The 24,871-nt window shown below is 45.8% G+C and overlaps 1 protein-coding gene across 1 annotated transcript in view; it reads left to right on the forward strand.

Moving 5' to 3' along the window:
- Positions 1-272: 272 nt before the first annotated feature.
- Positions 273-24,871, forward strand: part of SLC7A5 (solute carrier family 7 member 5) — a 40,789-nt gene continuing 16,190 nt past the window's right edge. Inside the window, exons 1-2 of the mRNA XM_067302384.1 lie at positions 273-937; positions 14,833-14,958. Of these exons, the coding sequence (XP_067158485.1) occupies positions 331-937; positions 14,833-14,958 (733 nt within the window). The 5' untranslated portion in view covers positions 273-330. The remainder of the gene's footprint in view (positions 938-14,832; positions 14,959-24,871) is intronic.

Consider the following 24,871-nt stretch of genomic DNA (forward strand, 5'->3'; position numbering starts at 1 on the left):
AAACCTCCTTTCCTGGCTCTCCATCCTGCTGCCTGGGAGAGATCCGACGAGAAGGGGCGGACAAAGCCGCCGGCGGCGGCTTTGTCCGCCCCTTCTCGGCGGATCTCTCCCGAAGGGATCCGGGTGCGCTGCACACACACACCCCCCCCCCTCCCCGCCTTCCTCCTCCTCCTCCTCCTCCCGGAAAGGAGGCCCGGCTCCCCGCCTCGGCGGGCGGCGCCTGCGGAACAAAAGGAGCGGCCGCATGGTGGCTGCGGAGCGCCCTGCAGCGCCGGCTCCGCGCCCCGCGCCCCGCTCCGCGGCTCCGCCGCCCCGCGCCGCCCCGCCACCATGTCGGGCAGCGCGGTGAAGAAGAGGAGCTCGGCCGGCTCCTCGGCCTCCTCGCTGGCGCAGGAGGAGGAGAAGCAGGCGATGGAGAAGATGCTGGAGCCGGCGGCGGGCGGCGGCGGCGGCGGCGGCGGCGCGCAGGAGAACGGCTGCGCCCGGCCGCCCTCGCCCTGCTCCTCCGCTGTCGCCGCCGACGACGGCGTGGCCCTGCAGCGCTCCATCACGCTGCTCAACGGCGTGGCCATCATCGTGGGCACCATCATCGGCTCGGGCATCTTCGTGACCCCCACGGGCGTGCTGCGGGAGGCTGGCTCGCCGGGGCTGTCGCTGGTGGTGTGGGCCGTCTGCGGGGCCTTCTCCATCGTGGGCGCGCTGTGTTACGCCGAGCTGGGCACCACCATCACCAAGTCCGGCGGGGACTATGCCTACATGCTGGAGGTGTACGGCTCGCTGCCCGCCTTCCTCAAGCTCTGGATAGAGCTGCTCATCATCCGGCCCTCCTCGCAGTACATCGTGGCCCTGGTCTTCGCCACCTACCTGCTCAAGCCCGTCTTCCCCACCTGCCCGGTGCCCAACGAGGCCGCCAAGCTGGTGGCCTGCCTCTGTGTCCGTGAGTACCCGCAGGGCCCCCTCGCCCCCTGCCTCCCCCCGAGCCTCGCTGCCTCCAGCCCCGTCTCCTCGCTCTGCAGCGTGCTTTGCCAGCATGCGCCTCCCGAGACTGGTGCTGGGTCGTTTGAGCATCACGAGGAGGAGGCATGGCCCCACGCTAAACAAATTGCAGCAAAAATTGCCCAGACCCCCAGTTACGGGCTAGTGAGCATCCGCGAGTGCTTTGTGGAAACTCAGTGAGTGATTCGGTGCAAGCCGCGTTTTGTTAATGCGTTGGGATGAGATTTCTCGTGGTCTTGGGCAGCAGCGTGTCAGGGAGGGTAAAATCCCCCTGTAACGGCACCGTGCTGCGGCACCGTGCCGGCTGGGATGGGCACCCATGCGTAGACCTAGATTACAGCAACGTGCTGTTGGGAAGTTATCTGTCATGAGCAGCTGGTGCTGAACGGGGCCTGTGCTGCAGCTCTTAGCTGTTTTCAGCACCATTTTTGAGATGAGCCGTTTTTCGGCTATGAGTGTGCTGTCACCATGCTAGCAACCTCTTGTTGCTCGTGAGAGTTATTTCTCGTGAGGAGCAGGCCCACGGAGAAGCTCAGTTGTGCTGTGATGAATATGAGGCCACTCATGTCTGCCTTGGCATCCAAATCGCCCTCTCTTGCTGCAGTTCTCCTCATCTCTGGTACTCTGAAGTCTGCAGTTTTGCCAGTGAAGCCCCATTTCCCATTCCTCCTGGTCACCCGGCCAAATTCCGTATTCTTTAAATACAGGACCATTTTCTGCCTTTCTTTCTTCATTTCCCATTTGATCTGTTTCACTCACACTGTGAGTTTCACTGTGTTACACTGGTAGTTGTGTCAGATCGTGAAGATGTATATTTGGGAGAGGATATGCTTTTTTGTGAGGGCTTTATTAAGCATTTATTTGGTGCCTCAAGTTATAATTGGGTGATTTTTTTTTCTTTGTTTAGAGGTTGTGAAGAGAAGTCTGCTTATTTGGGCTGTCCAAATGGAGATTTTATTAGATTCCTTCACCACCTGGGGATCACCGGCATTTAAAAGTTGCAGCACATGGTCATTGTGGGATGGTATATTCCCTGCAAATCTCTGCTTGCACAAACTGAGTCTTGCATAGATACATTTTATGACTAGCTGGTAAATCTAATAACCAAATAACATGCAAAGCCGCAAACTGTGCTTTCTTTGGGCAAGATGGAAACTTATCCTCCAGATAAATTTTTAGGAATGTCAAGGCAGTAGACAGTCATATAGACTTTCCATCTATGTTTTTAATGAAGTGAAATGTAGTTGTCCTGTATTAAGGACATATAGTCACCCAAATAAGAAAGATGTAGCAAGATTAGAAAATAGTTCTGCTGATTGGTTTCTTGGAGAAAGTAGAGTCTTGTGGAAAATCTGCTTTTATAGCTTTGTTGCTAGTTTGCAACACGGTGTCTTCAATGGCAGAGAGAAAAGGGGCATGTGTGCATGTGGTGTTCATATTATAATTTATTTGCTGACAAGCTAACAGAATTAGCAAGATGATTGGGTAGACTTTCTTATAGTCTTATACAAAAGTTTTGCTGTGCAAGAACATAACGTAGTTGACAAAATCTTTTAGAGTGTACTTCTGAGAATAATAATTAACTTTTCATTGGCAAGAACTTTCCCAAAATACTTGTCATCAGGTGTCTCTGTTCCCATTTTACAGATCAGAAAACAAATACAAGGGTAAAGTAGACTTGTCCGTTGCAAGATCTATTCAGGGGCAGGGTGGATTACAGCATGAGACTTCTTGACGCCAGGTCTCCTGCCTGCTTTTGCTTCTCCAGTGAGTAATATTAATGTCTCCAACTTTCTTATGCTAGCAATTAGTAGTTTTCCTGAAGCAGAATTTATTCTTGAACCTTTACCTTGAAACGCTCAAGGAAGGAGTTGCTAGTTCTACAAATCTGCATTATTTCCATGTGTTTCTTCTTTAAACTTTGCCCTCCCCTGCTGGCTACTATTATGTTTATGCTTTGGGTTAAATTTTTGTTTGTCTCTTTTGTTTTAAAAGGTTAGTTCATCGTACATTGCCTTCAGCAAGTTAGTTTGCTGTAGCTTTGATTTTTGGAGTTAGCTTTTCTACTCTCTGGTGCCAAAACCACATCATGAAATAGGAACAGCAAATGAAGTAAATCTGGTCCAAGGACTTTGCTAGTCACACAAAGCTTCCATGGACTAACAAGCGGCTTTGTTACATGGTTGTTCCAAACATACCCCTACTTGGTGAGAATTTTTTTCGAGAGCTCTAGGGTAGGAAAAATTGCTTGTTTGGGCATATGCTCTAGAGCATATCTTACCAAGTTATCTCAAAGAGAGGAGGAATGGTTTGGGAAGGGAATTTGGGGCCCCATGCTGGAATACCAATGATTTACTATATAGCCAAAGCCCAGCCATCTAGAGCAGTACCAGCTGTAGTCTTTGCAAAGTTTATATTTCAACATGAAGTGGAATTGGCTGTTCGGTTTCTGGTAAGAAGAGAAATATGCAGTTACGCATTTCCACTTTGAGCATTACTGGTGTCAAACAGTTGAATAAATTACGTGTTGTTCAGTGTCTGTCACCATGAAATACAGAAACAGAATTTCTAGGTATTAAGATAATCTAAATAAATCATACTCTTGAAAGAAAGAATATTAAAAAATACTTGGAATAGGGAATTTTGTTCCTCTTAAGGTTCTAAAGAAAACTAGATGGGTGGTAAATACAATTTAACTACAAATAGAAATTTTCTGCAATCAAGATCGTAATCTGCAGCCATCTGATATTCCTAACTTTTTCCATAAATCATCACGAATGCTTATTAAAGTTGCCAAATTAAAGTGTGGGAATTCATTACAAGGAATTATTCTGTAGCAAGACAAGTCAAGCTGTTCATCATGAGTGTAACTTATTTTCATGTTCAATGTAAACCAGCTAGTGCTTCCCAGTTGCAAGAATTTGCAGGTAGTTTGGTTTAAGAGCTTGCAGGTTGTGAGTTACTTAGGTATGGATCCCTTGGTGTTGTATTGAACTAATTTATTGGTCTCATAAACTGCATGTTATTATTTCCTCTGTTTGATTGGGTGGCTGATACTTTTAGGACTGATAAATAATAAAACCAAATGCTGTGGGATAGCAAAATCAAAGTTCACCTGGTATCTAAGCATTTTTAAGCAGAAAAAGTTCATGAAACTGAGAATTTGTGGATATGCCTGAAAACCCAGCAGTCATTTGAATCCCCTCAAATACGATCTCATTTAAACCAAGTTCTCCCCTGTCTACAGAGGATGGAGAGACAGTCAGTAGACGTTAAATCTCTGTATTTGATGACTCTGCATTATAGTATCAGTATTCTACATGGTAAAGAATTAGTCTAATTAAGGATTTTGTACTTCAGATCTTGACTGCGCATTTGATGCTATGTAAGTAAATGAGAATCTGTTATAGTAGTTGTTGGTTCTTCTTATCTTGAGAAAGAAGTCACAGTGGAACATACATTTGCACTGCACTTCTGACATGCTCATATGTTTTGTTTTGTTTTGTTTTTGCAAGTTTCGCCGATTTATTTTGACTTTTACATTGATTTAAAAAAAAAAAAACATGCATGCTTCTTAACAGAACATTCAGGTAGCAAGTGCATTTTTGAAAGAACTTGTTGTTTATGCATGTTGCAGGACCAGCTTATTGACACAGCAGAAGTAGGATCATGTAAAACCATGCCATCCTGTCTTCTTTCCTGTTGAATAGGTGGTGTCCAGGTAATGACCTGAATAATGGCATGGAATAGTATCCAATTAAAAGTGTGCCTGTGATGTCTTATAGTGCCAGTGGGTCAGATTCTCTTTTATGGCCAGCTTGTGTTACATTTCTTGGATTTGAATTGATGTATCTGAACAAAAAAAAAACGGACCACAACCTCATTTACAATGTATATTCTGGAGATGGCTCAGGGATGGAAAGTTTCAAAATATCCAGTTAAAGATAACTTGTATACTTATTAGTTCTACCTTTTAATTTGCAGATTTCCTACATGTGAGAAGTCTTTGAACACAATAAAGAACAGTCCCTGTGGATAAGGGGGACAGGGGATAACACTCCTTCCAGACCTGAGCGGGTTCATGCTTGGTGTTTCACAAGTGTCTATACTGTTCTTCCCACAACCACACTCTTATTCTGCACGGCCTGCTATACCCTCAGTGTGCTGCATGCCAGGTTATTCCGTGACTTGCCCTTAAATATATTTTGACAATATAATCTGCTCCACAGAAGATGGAGGAACTCTGCTGGTTACACATAAATTTACTCTTGATCTTTAATGTCCAGTCAGTGATTTGATGGTTAGCTTTTGAAGCTTTTTATCACTTGTTAATTATATATGCTAATTTGGCACTAATAATGCCATTATTGCTGCAGCAATAATCTGCTACTGCCAAAACTACGGTATATTAATCTTCTTGCAGATTTCTTTAGACTTTGGTTGCTGCTCCTGAAATCATATTTTGTGCACTCCTCCTGCAAGCATTAAATTCCAGTTAAGTGATCACATATTTGTGTTTTTTGTTAAGGACAGACTAATATTAGTAGCAGTCAGTTCAGAGTTGAGTCATATCAAACAGCACATGTCGTATGGAAGCGTAAATGGCTGCCGCTGCCCTGAGCACATTGTGAGTTAAAGAAGAAGAATGGTATCGAATGCAGGGTTTGGCAACAGTGTGTAAGTACATGCCTTGACTGCTTGCCAAATTATAGCCATAGTCCTTAAGTGAATGTTCAGTGGCAGCGTTTCAACTAGAAACCATATGTGTTGAAAGCAGGAACGTCTTTATCTGGTACTGATGTTCTACTTTAAATCTGACAGTTTGGCTGTTTGACCAGCTATTTAAAGTGAGCTATGGGTAGATTTTGAACTCATCAAGTATTAGCTGGTAAGCAAGAGGAGAATACATCTTATACTTGTCTGTTTAAGATGGGTTTATTCTGTGGCATCGATGCTTGGAATTAATCTGCCATGGCAAGCAGGGTGTAAAGCTTTGAAGATTTTTTTTGTTCCAGAAAGGTGGATTAAATGACTAAGCTGTATCTGTAAATAGGCACTTGTTTGCTCAGGATGGAAGGAAGGGGTCTCTGTAGAATCCCTGCTGTATGGTTAAGGTTGCAAGACTGAGATTGCTTTTTTAAATCCGCATTTAATTAGAAAGAGTAGCATTAATGAACATAGCCGCTGACACTAGCAGGACTCTCCTGAAATGGATGAAGGTTTGGAGGACTCTTGTAACACAGCATGCAACTACTGCATTTCTTGGCACTTCTCTTTTGGCTCCCACAACAAATGTCCCATTAAATTTTATTGTTTTTGAATGATTTATGTTACCACTGAGATCCTTCAGAGTCTTGCTCTTCTAACATGAACAAATTGGGAAGGCTTTCTCAGAGAAACTCACCATGAACAGTCTAATTTAAAGCAACATCACTAAGTATTTTAAATATTCCGAGAGTCTGATGGTCCAAATGTCAGATGTGGTCAATAGATCAAATGCAATGGATCAGAAAGTTTCTTGCCAGCCGGCATAGAGAGCTGAATCCTGACCCTCTGCACAGTTTGAGTAGCATGATTCAGGCTAAAACCTGCCTGCAGTTCTTCATTAAGTTCATGACCCAGAATTTATCACTTGATGCTGAAGTGCAGCCACCTTCCTGTGGATTTGTACTAAAAATGAGAAATTGTGGACCACTCATGCAATAAGCAGTCAAACTTTTGGCAGCAAAAATAGTATCACTGAAAGGATAACAGGCATATCCCAAAGGTGGGGGGAAGACTAGGGAGAATTCAGTTTGGGATAAAATTCCATCTAGCCCCAAGCATATTTCTTATCTCTATCCAGACCTTCTCTTCCAATAATGAGCATGTAAATAATTCTGGAATTCTGGAAGTTCGAGGGTGTGGATGCTTATGCGGGCTGTGCTACATAGCAAAATGCTAAAATTATCCCCTTTTGCGCTAACTTGTCTGGGTCCTGGCTCCAAGCATGTTTCAGCACCAGTGGCTTCCCAAGATTGAAAGCCAGCTGAGAGATGGAGCTGTGACAGCGGCGAGCTTTGCAGCGCCGCTCTTACTGGCACTGTGCAATGTGAATTGGCATGAGAAGCATTTTTTTTTCCAAGGCTGGTGGTGGTTCTTCCATTCCTTTCCATCTGGCTTGGAGATGGTCTTTGTCACCCATATCTTGCTGCTAACCCTCTTCTTCCTCTCTCCAGTATATAGGTACCACTTTTCCTTATTTTTCTTCGCTCTAATACGTTAAAGCATTAGTTGAGTATAGCCCAGTATACCACCTTCCCTCCCCCCCTCCCCTTGTATTTTCTTTTTTGGCCGAAGACACCCAGAGTTCGTGGTCTCTGTCAGGGGCTGGGAGGTGGTTCTGGAAAGGATCCATCTACTTAAACTGCAGCTGTAGGGCAGCCTTTGCCTTCTCCTTCCACCTGTCTGTTGTTGATGCGCCTGCCCCCTAGTTCCTCAGCATTGCTGTTTTGGGAAGAAGAATAAAAAAGGAAGCTTTAAACTGCTGCCAGGTATTTTTACTGGCATTATTGTAAGTTATTTTTAATGTAGACAGACACATTGCTCCTTTCCAATGGCCTCATGTGCCACTAAGTGTTTCCTTCCTACTGACTGGCTGCAGAGGCTGTTCTGTTTTTCACATTAGGTTTCTCCAGAGACTTGCCCTTTGAAGAAATAACTGCAGAGGTTTCGCTTTCTGGCTTTCCTCTCTACTACCTTGCAGTGCACGGCTTCTCGCTCAGATGGTACCTGTCAAGTTGGAGCTACCCTGATGATTTTCTGTGCGTGTCCCTGTATGCATGTCCCTGTATATATGTCTCATTTCGGATTGTGCTACTAGAAACAGATGCCTGAGGCTAGTGGGAGACACTGTGACACCCCAGCAACCTTGAATATATATATATATTTATTTGCCTTCATGAATAGTTAAGGCCTTGATTTCCCCTGTGGTTTAAACCACTGAACATAGTATAGCGTACTTCCTTGTTTGTGCTATGTGGAGTAACTCTTCTTTTCAACGTGTCTTACCTCTTCCTGGCTTAGTTTTCTCCAGGCAGTGTGTTCTCTAAAGCACGTGGATCATTTTGTCCCCATGCTGTGTGCTGCTGTCATCCCTGTGGTTTGCTTTTTGATGGCCATGGGCTCAGCTCATCTTATTTTTGCTAGAAACCTGGTTGCACCATCTTTACTAGTAGAGAAACCTGTTCTTGGCCACCACCAGCGCTTCATGGAGAGTGACAGGAGCAGCCTTTGCTCTAGGGTGGAGCAATGGAAAGGAGCTGGGAACTATTATGTGAGTAACTGTGAGGAGAAAAGCAACATCATCCTATGACAGTGGTAAATGGAGGTATCAGCTTATGGTAGTAAGGACTAACTGCTTTGAAAGTGTGTAAGTTATGAACGGGAATCATTGCAGGATTCATCTCCTATGTGTGGGCAATGTTACAATGTCCATTTTCCTGGTGGAGAAGCGGGAGTGGAACATTTCCTGTTATTCTTCCCCTTCCTTTCCCACGATGTATTCCACAAGTTCCCTGCCCTATAGGCATTTTCATTCTGGTTCTGTAATATCAGGAATAGAAATCCTTGAGTAACTTGCAATAACTTAAATGAGTTTACTTATTCAAAGCAAGCTACATACACACATTTATCCTCATTATATAGGTAGATATGGGATTATATAGGAAGTGCTACAGGAGGTGATGCAGAGGACAAAAGAGGCATTGTACAAGGCCCCCAGGGAAGTGTGTAACCTCATGCACGGCATGAAGGCAGCTGTGCAAATACCTTGAGAATTATTGCACCCATTTCAGAAGTGTTTCACATGAGGCTGCTAAAGATCTTGAGCCAGTCTCGAGCAAACTCCCGTCTCCCCATCAGCAAGTTATGCATGCTGTTGGAATTGAATCCGTTCCTTTTTTCCCTGTGAATGGGGCTGACTGAACAGAGCTGTGGATTTGCCGCTCGTTTGTTTGCTTTTTTTTAAACAGAGCCTCCCTGAGCACTTTTACTCCATCTCTGATCCGTGGCCACCTTCCATAACCTCCAGCAAGCTGCAGCCCTACCTTTTTTAAGGGGTATTTGCCAAGATCGTTGCATCATAAATGTCAAGCCTTGGTTTGCCTGTATTAGAGCTCCTTTCATATACTGTTTGCTTTGGGCAGACCCACATGCCCACAGGGCAGCTTTACTACATCCTTTGCATTGCAGACCCAGGAGCTGTTATTACACATGGCTTGTTCGTCATGGGCTTGTTTTATGTGGAGATTGTCACAGTCTCTTTCTATGCCTGCTTTGAAGGGATTTATTCTTATTGTTGTCCTCTAGCAGACACGTTTGGGATCTTGGAACTTGAGATCAATTCAAAGGACTGTGCCCATGAAATATGAGTTGTGGGGGAGCAAGGTTCAGAGTCCTATATTTTATTAGTCAATTTGTCCTTGGTTCCTACCTTTGTAATGGGGAAATTGCCCTTACTGTACAGGTGAGTGCCAACAGAGCAGACTAAGTGACATGCCTGAAGCCAGCTGAGACCGCTAGGACAGAGTGAATAGTTGAAGCGGGACCCGCTGTTGGCTTCACAAGGCCAAAGTTCTCTTTGAAAGCCTCTGGCTATCAGGTGAGGTTACCTTCTGCTGTTAGGGGTGGCTTGAGTGCCTTGGACTGAAGCTCATGCTCAGCTGGGCTATTTCACACGAGCAGTCCCCAGAAGAGTTGAAGGAGTGCCCAGTGCCTTGTGAGCATGCTCCCTTGACAGCAGTGTAATACCAGTGAGCATCTTTCCTCCTTCTGCCAGAAATGGGAAAAAAAAAAAAAAATAGCGTTAACTAGTGTCTTTTACATTTGAGATCACTGCAACTTTCTGGCTCCTGTTATCCCAATTATGTGAAGCCTTTGGAGAGGAGCTGACGGATCAGACAGCGTCGCTTCAGGTTGTGCTAGAATTCCTTTTCCTAGAATCACTCCTGAGGCAGAACAGCCGCAATGGGTCACACCAGAGGTCTGCCTCACTGCATATCTGGTGTCTGACGACGGCCAGCAGCCGCAGCTTTAGGAAGGGCGCTATAGAAACTAGGGCGGTATAGTTTGATCTTCCCCTGCACTGAGTCATCACTCTGATTTATATTAAAGCTGTGACTGTGAAGCTTTCCCCCTTTGCTCATGTGAAGCAGTTCATCTGAGGTGAATGCAACGATGCCAGAAGGAGTCCCTCAGGCCCTGCTTCACATGGATTGCATCTCGGATCAAAGGAGTAAAACTTTGTGCTTTAAGAAACCCTATTTCTCTGGTCTCCTGAGAAGCTGAACAACCACTGGAATTTGTCTTGGAGTTTTACTAAAAAAAAGTAGTTGGTCTGTCTTTTTATCTCAGTGTCTGTAGGATTCTTTCTGGTTGGCAAGACTGTTTTCCTTAGCCCTTCCTATGTTGAAAGCATTTAAATGTAGTAACTTCACCGCGCTCCTTTAGGAAAGACAAATATTATTACATGGTGGGGAAAGCAAAGCACAGAAATTGAGACTTGAAGGACTCTGAATCACAAGTGGCATGGAAGAAGATCTCAGCCCTGTTCAGAGACTTTGGCCCTAAGGTTTTTGTTATTTTGACAAAGCTTGTTTATCTAGCACTGATATGTTTTTAAAGGGTTGAATACAGAAGCTTCCATTGCTCTTCAATTTTAAGCTTTGTAGAAGCTTTTGCCTTTTATGTACGCCATTGCCGTCTCTACAGTCCGACCAGCAGACTAATTACCAGAACCGGAACATGAAAAATGACCCTAAATAACTCAGTATTTAATGTGGAGGCAGAACAAGCTATTGTCACAGAAACAGAATGCCTAAATGGGGAAGAGAATGTAAATGTTGCACCTCTAAGGCCTGTCTTCACTAACGGGAAAAGTGTGCTTTTAGATGCGTTAGCTCATCCTTTAAATATCCCTCTGTAAACAAGGAGAGTTTTATTTTTAGCATAATTGCTGGTCGAAGTGAATCCTGGATCCTCTGTTCCCTCTCCCTCCTCTCCATTAGCATTCACCAGAGGTGTTTTTATTAGATGAACTGTAATATGTGTTCAGTGACATTTCAGACGCGTTTCCTTCTCTCTTCCCCTCTCCTCCCCCTGCAGTGGAGACGTACAGCAAGGCAACCTTGCTAACTGTTTTAATATATTCCCCTGCCCTGTATATCTGCAGAATGTCGCTTAGCGTATTGGTTGCAGGCAGACGCATCGTGATCTGTTGCTGCGGGGCGATAGAGAGCCTCTCTTAGCTGTGACCCTGCGAACCGGCGATAGCGCTGCCCGGCTTCGTGATCCTGAAGGGCCCCCAGGTCAGCGCTCGCGGTATCTTTTCAGCGAGAGGTGGCATATCTCCCTTGAACAGTATTCGGTGGAGGGGCCATGTGACAGGGGGTTAAATTTGGGCAAGGCGGTGTAACAGGTTTGTCAGCTCGCTAGGGTGAGGGCTGTTCCTCGTCATTTGCTTTCCTCTGTGAGCTGAAGCAGGTCAGCCAAAGTGTAGTGCAGGCTATGACGGGCGCGAGAGCCCGCGACTGCAGGAGGTGCGTGCCCTTCCCGGCTGGGTCAGTTCGGTCTTGCTAACTGCAAACACTCAAGACTCCTCAAAAGTGCCAAATGGGCTTGAAACACGTTATTGAAAACAGTGAATTTGGGATTCCCTTTTTTCTTCCCTTTTTTTTTTTTTTTTACTTCTATTTTTTATTTCTGTAGGTTATATTGGATCACATGCTTTTCTTTGTGAAGGTTTGCAACTCTTTCTTTTCTCCAAACTTTAAACTCTCTTGTATTCAAAAGACTCCAGATCCTAGACATTTTTTGCCGGGGGGGGGAAGCCAATGATCCTGAAAGCAGGCAGTGACAAGCATCGTGTTCTGGGGCAGGCAGTCTGCCGCGCTGGGACTGGCGTGGCTCTTCCCTGCCTGAAGATCCCCTACAAGCTTTCTCCGCAGCCCTTAGCGGAGCAATATGCAGACACTTTAATCCTCTCAGCCTCGTGCCTGTTGCTGCTGTGCTGTGGCTGTAGCAGGCTCTTAAGCCCCTGTGAATGAATGATGCAATTCGTATCCCTTCTTGCCTGCGTGTGCTCTGAGTCACCAGGAAGTCCCGTTGCTCCGTGGTGCTCGCTCAAGCAGTAACTCTTGGTGTAATTACTGCTGTCAGACCCAGATACTGGTGTCCCTAGAGAGAGGGCTCCATGAAGCCAGTCAGTGAGTGTGTCCGAGCATGTCCATGTTCACGTGTTCCAGGAAAGCTATTCCCAGCTCTGGTGTGGGCTAAGCTATGATTCCCGGAAGTCTTAGTGAATGCAATTGCTTTCTCGTGGACAAGACTGGATGCAGGGCTGGAATGAGCCAGTAAGATCTTCTTAAATATGAAAATACTCATTCTTCCTTTTCTTCTCCCATAGTTTTATTTCTCAGTTTCCAGTTTATTGTGCTGGTTCCACTTTTGTCCATGCTGCTCTAGGCAGGGTGTGAGAATACAGGAAAGTGCCTTTGCTCGGAGCTAATTGGTGTGAGCAGATCCAGTCCAGAACCTGTGCAGCTGCTTGGCCCAGCCAAGGCGTGGAGAGCTACGGTAGACTCTGCAGCCCGCTCCCCTACAGCCACCTCACACTGGAGGTGGGCTCATGAGTACATGACACACTGGTACCTACATCCTCCATGTGCACAGGTACCCTCAATCAGTGCACGGTCAATTGGATATGGGTCCATAGCTAGGAGGTGATCTTGCTTCGCAGGACCCCGCTGCCTTTAGTCTTTTCTTACTTTGCTGCCAAGGGAGGCCAGCATGGACAAACATGGCCCCCAAACCACCCTAACCCTGCAGGTGGAAAGCGGAGGGCGATTTGGGTCCAAGCCGAAGCTTTGAGGAGCAGCGTTTGGCCCTGGTGCTGTCAGTGGGGTCCTGCAAAGACGAGCAGCAGGATGTGGGAGTACGTCTTTGCCACAAGGGCAGAGGCCAGCGTGAAAAGGAAACAGGTGACAAGCACACGAAGGAATGCAGCAACTGGATTTTATTCTAACGTGTCCCAGAACATAGAGCAGCCCTGGTTGCTTAGCTCTGTCCTCTACCAGCTTTAGAAAAACTTGCCCGGCTCCTGCAGAGTAAAAATACAAGCTGCAACCTGAGTGGGAAAGGATCAGAGCCTACAGGGAAAAGCCTAAAGAGAAAAGGGTTGAGGTCCACTCCTCCCCGAGCTGCTCGGTGACTGGCTGGCTCCGGGGGCCGGTCACGGGCAGCCGGGGTTGCAAGCTGCTGGGCTGGCAAAGCATGGGAGCGAAGGGTGACTTAGTGTAAAGGAGAGGAGGAGGAAGGCAGGGAATCCAGCCATGGGGCACCTTCGTTCTCCGCATGACACTCGCCCATCTCTCTGACACGCACTCTCCTTACTCAGCTTTTGAACTTGTTTTTGAACCAGATTTGAAAGAAGAGTGTAAGTCCTGAAGGGGATTACCTTTCTAGGAGTTTTGTGAGTAGCGCTGGGTGTAAGGGAGAAACCTACTTTACTGCAGGTGAAGGTCAGCGTTTGGGGACAGCTCACCAGACAGCAACTTCGTGGCTTTAGACAAGCCCTTGTTCATGCTGTTTGTTGCCTGGTGGGAGCACCGTGCCAAACAGCGCGGGGAGCTGGTGCTGCAGAGGAGGATTATGGGGACATAGGGCAAAAAGCCGCAGGAAACGAGGTTTCATTAGTTGCATTAATCACAGAGCAACTTGATAATGGGAGATTTCTTGGAGGCAAAATGCTGCATACCTGCGCATGGAGGCAGTGTGATCAAGCACAAGCTCAAGCACAGATCAATGTACGGGCTTTGGGCCAGCCGCAGCGAAGCTGAGCCCCTCGGCCAGCCCGCTTTGTGCAGCTGTCTCTTCCTTGGGACACAGGAAAGCTGCAGGGTGGCCCCGGTGTCCATCCGTGGAAGTCTCTGTGACCTTCCCTGGCACCGCTCATCAAGGAGGTCAAGCACAGGATGAGAATTTCATTAGATCCATGTTCTCTTCCCGTCTCTGCCGTCTGCAGGCTTTATTTGTCTCGTAGCTTACTGATATGTCAGGACAGGGCTGTCTTTTCCTTTATGTTTATGCAGTAAGCAGCACAGTGTGGCCTTGATAGCCTTTCAGGTGTTACTGTTATACAAATAACAATATATCAGTTCTTGACATTGTCCTGACGTTTCTATGGTGTTTTCACTTAACCTGCCCCGACTGCAGCCTTAATTGGATTGACTTAGCAGGGGGTTGCAGCTGAGTACTTTAATGCTAATGGTTGCAGTAATTGCTTTTATTTATATGCCCTCAGAAACTTTCTCTATGCAAAGGAGCAGTTCCTTGTCCCAAAGTGTATATGCACCATTCAAACCACCTGCTGCAAAAACAGAAGACAGAATAGAGAAGTGTCTAGCTGCAGAGCATTGCTTTTGAAATGTTTCTATTTTAATTCCTGGACAGCACAGCTCAAAACTTAATTTTGTTACCCAAAATACAGCAAATCTTTGAAGAGAAACATGGGGTTCTGATCTACAAGGTGGAAGCAGTCAGTATGCATTTCTCCATGCCTGGAGGCCTGTTGTGGCTAATGCAATATTGAATGGTCTCAGACTTATCTGCCAAATCATTAGAAAGGAGCTCCTAAAACTGCTGCATAAGGTTACAGCTGTGAACTTCATGACATTTTTTTTCTAAGAGACACTTTGTTTAAATTTTAGCAAGAAGCAAATGACAGTTTGTCACAATTTGTTTTGCATTTTAAAGAATTCATTGAAAACCGATGTGTCTTTTCTTGTCTGTTTCTTTCAGTGCTACTCACAGCGGTGAACTGTTACAGTGTGAAAGCTGCTACTCGTGTTCAGGATGCCTTTGCTGCAGCAAAACTGCTGGCGCTGGCTCTGATCATCATTCTTGGCTTCGTTCAGCTTGCAAAGGGTGAGTACGTTTCCTTTTTCTGTTGAAGGCGGTATGCAGTTAGAGCAGGATTGGGGAATTCAGGATAAAGCCCTGAAGTCCTAACCCAAGCATTTCAAAGCTAGTAGAAAAGTGTTCCAAGCGTCTTTTGTTCTCTTGCATGCTTGGGTGATATTTCCAGCACATACTTTGTAAAGAGGTGAGTGCATGTGTGTGTTTTAAGTACCACGTTTTGTATTTACCTCGCTGAAGTTATGCTGGATTTCATGCTATTGAGATGCAGCTTATACCACCCAAACTCTTTTCTACTTCATTCAGTCACTGTGTGGTCTCTCACTTCCAGACTGCAGGGCTGCAAAGTCAACACTGATTGAAAATTTTGGTGCTGTGGCTCTCAGAAGTCCTTTCTGTAACTGGCTGCTGGTCGGGGCCAATTTGCTAGTAGAGAAGTATCTGCATCAGCAAAATCCCCCTGCCCCCCAACCCGTAATTTTCATTCTTTCACAAACTGTGCCTGCACATTTCCCTTCTTCCTGCTTCAGGTATGGAGTATCCTGGTCTAGTCCATAGGCTCTCACAGGGAAAGGTCCTGCCAGGGAAAGGCTGAAACACCTGGGTCAGGCAAAGCTGCAGAGACCTGCGCTCTCACTGCGTGATGGATAGTGATGTCGTGATATTAGGGCTCTCGGCTGAAACAGGCACTGATGTCTCTCAACTGAAATCCAAAAGAGTAGATAAAAATCGGAATGTAAAGCAAATCTTCTGGGTTTTTTTGCTTGTTTTCTTCAAACACACTTAAAATACCCTCATATCGAGGGAGATATTTTGTTCCAAACCCGGCTGACTAACTAATCTGCACAGATAAGCTTTGCTGTCTGCTTTTTTGTGTGAGTTTTGTGGAAACAAACTTTTCTCAGGGAACAGTACAGGCCCTGCTTGTTAAATGTGGATAAAAGTCTATAGATAGTTCCATCTCTGTACTGGCAGATGTGTGTGTGTGTATGTTTGTGTGCATTCATGGGTCTTTTTAATTCCTGCCTGAGCTTGGAGAGCTAGTGCTGTCTTTGCAGAATTTCTTGCTTTATCAGAGGCTTTACTTTCTTCCAGCTCAGTGCCTACACTCTACAGGAACATTGTTCAAGGCTTATCACAAAATATACCTCCCTCCTCTTCTAATCTTCCCAGACTGCTTAGCTGAACTTTTTTTTTTTCTCTTAGAAGAACCAGGATAAGGAAAAAATAAATCTTTGTTAGTTCTTTATCATTTTACCAGTAAATGTCTGAAATATAATAATTAACCTGAACTACATGAAATCTTTATTTACAATTCTTTTTTTGTTTGCTGATAATAACCTTATTTTACATCTTCAGAATCACCTTCCCTCCTTCTGTACATTTCTTTGGCCCTTTTGTTGAGGGTGAATCACTTTCTGCTCTGGTCTGTCAGGTGGAAACACCGGTTCAGTCCATCGACTCATGTCTGTAACCAGCAGATTTCAGTGTTGTGTAAACCACCCCCCTTCCCCTCCCCTCCAAAAATACTATGCTCTTCTGTCTCAGCAGCGTTTTATCTCCTGAGGACTTGTCATCTTCTGCCTTTCTGTCTTCCCTGTATCACAATATGTAGTCTCCTGGCAGCCAGCAGTATTTCTGCCAACACATGAATGGAGCCTTTTGTGCAGCTCCCTCTAGCAAAGATGTCCTGGATGCCACTTTCTCGTGCCCTCGGCTGACCTGTAACGTTGCCTGTGAAGTGCACAGCCATACGTGATAACGAGCCAGGGCTGAGCAGATGGTTTGCACCACTTATTCTCTGACAGAAAAGTTGGTCTCTGCCAATGCCACAGTGTGCTTGAAGCTGTTTCCCTCTGGGAACATCTTTTGGGTGGAGGCGCTATGAAACTTGCTGCAGTTTACAGTTTTTGGTAGGTCTCGAATGGTCCCAGATGCTCTACAATGAGTTGGATGCATCTTGCGGTATGGCTCAGCGTATCTTGCAGTATAGCGCACTTCATGTGACGTTTAGTATCTTGCTAAACTACCTGGCCACTTCAAAGTGAAAAGTAACAAGATCAAAAGCAATAGACCGTAGCAGAGGGCAGAGACCTCTTCCTGTGTGTGCATGCAACACTCAGCATAAAGGAGGCTGGATCGGAGTGGGAGCCTTTGGATTTACAAAGGATGCTTCTCACGCAGCCCACATTTGGAAGTTGTCCCAAGTCGTGCACCACTGCTTGTCTGAGTTTGTATTTAACAACGTGCTGCCTAGAAGTCTGCCCATGCTCTAACACGGATTTTTATTAATCGCCTTATGGAAGTTGCGAGCTCTCTGGTAAGTCTTTAAGAACTTGCAAGCTCCTTTCATTTGCCCTTCCTTAGCTTCCACATATACACGTCTTTTGCAACATTGTGAACTTTTCTTTAAATCATGCCAGGTAACTTGATGCCTCCCTGTAGCAGGGATACACACGTTTTTCCTTTTTCTTCAGGGAAAGCATACCAGCATCACCTAAAGCACACTGCAAAGAGGAAAGGACTGTCCTGTTCTCCGTGTTCATTGGGACAAGAAGTAATGGGTGCCGGCTGAGAGGCACAGGAAATTCACAGTAACCATTAAAAAAACACTTTTACCTGTAAACAGGGCTTGAATAGATTGTCCAGGAAGGTTGTGAAACTCTCTCATTGGAGGTTTCTGAGAACAGATTAACTCAACATCTCTCAGGAATGATTTAAGTACAGTCAAACCTGCCCTGGAGCGGGGTGGCAGACGAGGTGCACTTGGAAGCCTTTGTTTCTGTGACTCTCTCAGGTCTGTACTACGTGTTAGTGCAGAACAGAGTTGTTGGACGTCCTCCAGGCAAAATACTTACTATAGGCCTAGTCTTTTAGAGTGCTGACACTTTTAAATGGGTAACTTTTCTAAAAGCCCGTTTAACCTCCGAGCATGTGGATGATCCTGAGTCCCACAGCCGCAGCGTGTCATGCTTTCGCTGTTCTTCTGCGTGCCCTTGTTTTCTTTTTTGCCAGTCATAAAGCTCGTTGGACAAAGAGGACTCTGAGCGCTACCAGCTCAGTAAGTTCAGTCCTTAGCTGGCAACTATTGCTGGAGGAAAATACACGCTGAGTTGATAATACTTCCGTGGTGATTTGGCTGGTACTGAAATTTCGGAGGTGAAGGGGTTGTGTGTTCCCATGACACTCTGGATAGTGTCTGAACAGTGCTGGTTAACTTACTTTAATGGTTACTCCCCATTGCTGTTTTATGTTTACAGTATCCATAAACAGAGTAGAGGAGCAATACCACAGTTTCTTGCTCAAATGTGGAAATTTCTGAGACTTTGCAGAAGTATGTCCTGCTTTGTATTGACCTTCACCCCTTCAGTTTTTGGTTTTTTTCTTTTTATCCTTCACTGAGCATTTTTATTATTTTTCAGAAAAACAGTAACATCTTAAAACAAAGAAATATGTGGCAATATTACCACACAGAAAATAGCATTTCCTTGTGAACTTTCTGCGGACAGCTGTTTTACATCATTTCTCTCATGCAGCTTCAGAAGGAGGGTAGACTTTGGTTTCATACTTAGACAGCCTTTCAACTACTTGAAAGTTGACCCAGTATAGTGGTTCCACTTGGGATACAATTATTTTACTAATACAAAAGTTACAGTTTTAAAAACCTTCATGTGGCTAGAGTTGTGTTGCTGTAAAAGTTCAGTGTCCTGGACTTAGTATATTGGTGTGTAAATCCGTATAGTTTTACCCCCAGCTGTATGACCCACAAATCTGTAGTACTTAAACTGTGCAAGTAACTTCGAGCATAGACGGGATCAGCACGTTTTCACTCCACTGTTACTGAAAGCTAGGCTGCTCTTTTGTTCTACTGCTCTAGCAGCTCTTAGAAATTGCCTTCTGTCCAGCCATCTCTAGGTATTTTTTGGCCATGTTATTACCTAGTGGACAGACAGACAGTAAGACACTGATTAACACGGCTGGCTGGAAGTCAGGGTGTCTGGGACTAGGTCATGCAGCCAGCTTGGACTGAGCGTCATGCAGATCTAAGGATGCTTCTCCACCGACTCCAGCTCTTCAGAGGACGTGAGCTGAGAGGTCTGTGGTTAGGTCCATGGCTGTTGTGTTCATACCCAAATCACCTGCACAATGGCTTGAAAAGTAAACTAGGAATGAAATGGTCAAGAAAAAGTACTAGTCTTTAAGAACATGCTGATACTTTTTACATGGGAAATTTGGTGAAAGTTTTGAGGTCAAAAACTGTTTTTAAAGCATATCTTTTAATCAAAAGAATATTCCAGCTTTTTTGTTGTTGATACTCTATGGTTCCTTAAACATTTATCTAACCCTGGGCAGCGCAAACAGCGAGGTGCCAGTTCTGGCTGCTGTACTTAGCGGAGGGCTGCAGAGGTGGACTACAGACCTCGCTGTGATTCCTCAGCCAAGTTCTTTGTAAAACATTTGGGCAGCAGGGACTTAGGGAAATAGAATTTAACACTCATGTTATTGAATTATTTTTATTGAAGTTATCTTCCCTTCTCTCTCTTAATGCCTGATTTCTGATCTTAAATCTCTTGTCTGTGGTGCCTCAAGTGCCTGCTAGGATGGTAACCATCAGCATTACTCTCTTTAGCTCCCTTCATTGCGCTTATCAGCGACCAGCAGAGCGCTGCATCTGCTGAACAAGCACGGGGTAAACTAAGGACAAAGCAGGTAGGTTTAACTCCAGACGTGGGCCGTGGAGAGTTTAGTCTAGGCAGGGAATCTTGTTTTTAATGACAGTTTTTTCTTTAAATAGATGTGTACTACATAATGCAGCAGTGGCACATTTCTCTCATCCTCCCTCCTTCCCCCCCCATATTGTTTGCTCTTTGTAAAAGGGTATTTAGGAGCGTACTTGTGGCTGGCAAATTGTAAACTCAATGTGGGATGTTTTCTGAAAATGCAGAACTGAAGATCTAAACCCTCAGATATTAAGCATGTCTATGAAGCCTAATAAAAATACCATCTAAGTACTCTGGGCATGAGGCAACATCTTGGCTATGTGTGTGTGCCTGCACATATGTGTATATCCTTCATTTTTTGAATACTGTTGCCTTTTGCTAGAAAATGGCCATCTGATCTGTTTCTCTGAGTGAGGGTTATTTTGCTAATTCTCTGGCCAAATTTATTTTTTCACCTTTTTTGTGACAAATCCTGTGATTAAGAACATCTGAGGAAGGAAAAGTTTATTTGCTCTTCCTTTCCTCCCAGATTTTCCTCTCTACTGCTAATAGCAGCATCAGTCAAATGTCCCAGAAAAGCCCCTTGAGCCAAATCTGTAATGAGACCTAGCGACTGAGCAGATAAACTCTGCAAAGAGCAAAGGAGTGAATATAGTCCCAAGAGTGTAGCGAGCAGGTTTGCTCTGAAGGGGTCCTGCTGAAATGACAGGAAAATTTGAAATTCATGGCTGGTAATTAAAATCAGGCTCCCTCAGGTTTCAAAGCACAACTGCACACAGATACCAGCAGAGAACAAGTGTTGTCATTGTCTGCATCCACTTCCATTTGAACCTGCACTTAATCATGCCCAGCCATTTGGAGAGGAATAAGCAGCTAGCACAGCTGCAGGAATCTGCTGCAAGCTTCCCTTTGACCTGCTCTCTTAACCTCTCGTGTCCGTAGGGTAAACCGGAGAACAAACCTGCTCGTCAGGTCAATGTTTAGGGGGGTTTTAAAGTGATTTTTGTCATTTCCTGCCACATCAGGCATGACCTGCTCTTTAGAAAATGAGGGTAGATGGAGCAGTCAGTGATGCCTTTGCACACGCTGTGTGTGCAGCGGGGAAGCTGCTGCACCGGTGGCTGTGCCGGGAGGGACCAGCTCCCTTTGGGAACTGGCTCTAGGACACAACCTGGGACGCGGGAATCTGCCGATGGCGGAGCTGGAGCCATCTGGAATGAGTTCGGAGACCGAAGCCAAACCAGGCGGGTGTTCACCCAGCTAACCCATGACTAACTCTCTCTGTAGGTCCTCTTTGGCAGAGATGAGGCAAGGCCTATGGGTAGTAAACATCCCTCAAGCTTTTGAGTGTGTCCCTGCAAGTTGGGGCCAAGGCTCATGCACAGAAGATTGCAGGAAATGTGTGCCCTGCAGCTGCCCATACTGTTTCTTGTTACATTGGCATCCAGAAATGCCTCTATAACATCTTTTACCAGCACTAAGCTTTGAAGGAAAGCTGCTACATTTCCCTTACTCACCCTCTGATTAACGGTGTGGATGAAAAGTGGAAGGCTGTGCTGAAGGAGAGAGTGAACAAGGAAGCTGGGAAAGTGGCCAGCATTCTGCACCTCTAAATCACCTCGAGCATGCTGGAGATTGATCAGGCATCTTATGCTGGAGGGCTGATAGAAAGCAATTATGTTTTATGGGTTTGTCACTCTCTAACCATTGATTTCATCTCCAGCCAAAGGTGATTGCAATTGCTGAGGCCAGATGGGCATGGCAGGTTAGTGTGCTTTGTGGTTTGCATGTTTGGATTTGGAGTGAGCAGGGGTTCAGTTTTGCTCAGCCAATTTTTTTCTTGCCCACTCTGCCCAGAAAATTTTTGGCAATTACAGATTCAAGGATAGAGTTCAGCCCACTGGGGCTTTTGGATTTTACAAGTGTGAAATTACCTGTCCAAAAACAAATAAAATGCATTTAATAACAACCAAAAATCAAATGATCACTGAGAGTTTGAATGGCTATGTATGTACACCTTGGAAGGGTGCCTGTGATGCCTTTAATGCTGACGTGAGCTATATTGTTTGTGGAGGTTAGTGGCTGCATTAATTCTTCAGGGTGGAAATAATGTATTGACATCTGAAAAGCTGCTTCATCCAAGGAGATGTGGATGTAGCACACTGTTCGTTTTGGTATCCTGAATTGAAATGCCAAATCCTAGCTGGATCGAGGTAGGTGTCTTGCATCTGAGACTGAGGAGTGCATCTGGGAGGGGTCACAGGGACCCCTGATCACTACTGTTGTGAGTTGGGTGGGTTCTAAGGCAGGTGACATGAGAGGTTCTGTGTTGGCTTCTCATTTTTCCAAATGCAGCTGTGTCAGTGATGCAGACACATTTAACCAGAGCGCAGCTCATGCTTCGGTATCTGCTGTTTGCATCTTTGCATCTCTCTCTGCGCCTCCTCTCTCAGCCTCTGCTTGCAGCAGAAGCAGTGGTTCATGCCAAGGGTGCGTCAATGCTCTTGGTAGCTCTGTGTGCATATATGTGTGCTTGGGCTTGCATTGTATATGGATTCTATTCCACGGCTTCCAACTGAAATGGGACTAAAACTAATGCTCTCTGATAGCAGTCCAGGTGACAGGCAGGTGTATCTGCCCTCTCCAAAGGTTTGTGGCTCTGTTACAGGTCTAGTCAGCCTCTATTCACCCTCTCTAAAGACTCATCTTTTCTTGCTCATCATTCTCAATCAGAAGTTTCTGTGAACATGGATTGAACGTGTTGTGCAGAGAAGCCAAGATAAATCAAGCTTACGGGAAGTGGCAGGAAACCCGCTGGGTGGTTTGTTTAGGGTTAGCACCTTGCTGTTAATCTGCCTTAATAAGAACAGACAGGGGGCATGTAGGAAACGGCCTTTCCTTCCTGTGCCAAGGGTCAAAGTGACTCTGGTCATCCCGGGTCCCTGCACTGCCCTGCGCACCGTGGCTCCGGGATGGGACATGGTGTGCTCTGGGCTGTGCACCTGGCCGCCCGCAGAGCAGCCTCGCTCCAGGGCCCACGCCAGGACTTCTGTAACTGCTTCTTTATTTTTTATCAGCAAATGCTATGCTGGCACAGAGGTGGTGAAAATGGGGAAGTGTTTGCCTAGAAGGAGGGTAAAGATTTTTTGGTGATAGCAGCAGAATGCAGAGGGAAGTGGAAGAGGTTACAAAATGCTGTTTTTCCAAGTATTTTGTCCTGAGAGCTCTGGTAGACCACGGCAAAAGGAGAAGTTGTGAAGCGTGACTCCTTGGGCTTCCTGGCTTTCAACAATTTCTCAGGAAGATTTTTGTCTGAAGCTAGTGGACGTGGCCATATTCCTACTGAGATCAGGGTGTGATGCCACATTAGGAAGGTGAGTGGTGGGTGTCTTCTCTCACTCCTGTTAGCTTATGAGCAGGAAGAAGAGCACGGCTCCAGTGGGCAGCTGACTCTTTCCCAGCCTCTGGGCTCCTTGGATGCTTTGAGCTCTGTAATAGAGGTAATAATGCGTTTGTGGGGGCGTGAATCTGGCAGCCCAGACCCTTGGCCTCAGCCTGCAGCAGAGATAATAGCTCTTCATGAATGGTATTTACAAAGCTTTCCAGCACTGGGAGGAAAGAGGCATTTTTCCATAAAACAGGAGGAAATAGTTGAAAGACAGGGAAATGTCATAACTTGTCCACAGCCAGTAGTGAGAATCAGGAGTGTAACCCAGGAGCTCTGGCTCCTTGTTGGATGCTCTCTCTGCTGGGCCAAGGCTTCTGGTGGTGGTTTTCAGACCATAAGCAGAGACCCATAAACTCATCTGCTAGGGAACCGAGTTTAAGAGCTGCTGTTCAGACCTGCATAGTGCAAAGCTGGGCACGCGGCAGCAGCACAGTGATTAGGTCAATGGTAGCAGTTGGAGAGGAGCAACTGTTTGTGGCTACCAGGGGGACATTTCCTGCGGAGCTATGAGTTGCTGTAGAAATGCTGCCCAAACCCTGGCCTCTCAGTGTTTCTCACTGTCCAGTTTTATGACTCAGTCAATTGAACTCACATTACTTTTCTCAGGAAATGTCTCAACAGCTGAGTGGATCTTCTCCTTTGGGGTTTTTCATATATACAACACATTTCTCTTTGGCTCAATTTTGTCCATGAGCGAAACACACTGAATGGCCTCCCCGTCTTTTGCTGAGTTCTCTAGATGGCTGTGTTCCCTCTCCTCACTGCTTAGGCAAGCTAAAACTATTTAATTATGATTAACCACTTATTGCAATAGAAGATTGCTGTGCTATTAAAACCGGAATGGACATGACTGGGGAGCAAATGAGCATTTTCAAAGAAAAGGTCTGAACATGCAGCGCATGGACTGAAATAGGTCCCTCCCGCAGAAAGGCCCCAGGTGACCCATCGCTTGCTGGAGCAATTACCAGAGTCTTGGCAGCTGGCAAGATCAGCAAATAGGGTTTATGTCACAGCTTGTTACCTTAATTTGGTTAATTGTAGAGCAGAGTGCAGCTGAACAGCCAGTTCAAACCAGGCTCCAGATCATCAGGGTGCCAGGCATGGGCAGGGCATTGCCCAGAGAGCGGCTGCCACTGTCTGCAGCAGCCCCTGCTCCTAACAGGGGGTGTGAGCAGGAGAGGGATGGAGAGGCGCCGAGGAGGACAAGCAGAGCACGCCTCGGCCTGCAGCAAGCCCTGGGCCAGGACATGCTCATGGGGGAGCCTCTTGCTCTGTGGGAGCAGCAGAGGCCGTGCTTGGCAGTCTCACCCGCAGGTCTGTAACTGTTCATTTGATCCAGAGTCCTTTAGAGGTTTGAACTGTAAACTCAGGCTTGAAAGAGTAAGAAGTAGAGTGTCTGTCAGGAACAGAATTTCATACCTCTCCATTTGGAACAGCATGCCCTAATAAGTAAATAATGTAAGAAATAAATACTAGAGGAAGGACATCTGGTCCAGTATTCCCAGTCTCCAGCTGTGACCAATAATGAGCCTCTTAAAGAGTGTAATAACAAGGCAAACATGTTGCAGTGCCTCCCAGTATGCTTTCTCAGCCTCCCATGCACCTCGGGGTCTTCTGCACCAGATGCAATATCTTTGTGTTTGATGGATTTCTGTTCCAAGCATTTGTCTAGTAACTGCTTGAACCTCTGTCTGATTATCTCTGTGTGGGGCTCTTAGCAAGATCAGGGCAACGCAGATATAGTCAGAGCTCA

This window comes from Apteryx mantelli, chromosome 10 (assembly GCF_036417845.1).
Source record: "Apteryx mantelli isolate bAptMan1 chromosome 10, bAptMan1.hap1, whole genome shotgun sequence".
NCBI classification, from domain to species: domain Eukaryota; kingdom Metazoa; phylum Chordata; class Aves; order Apterygiformes; family Apterygidae; genus Apteryx; species Apteryx mantelli.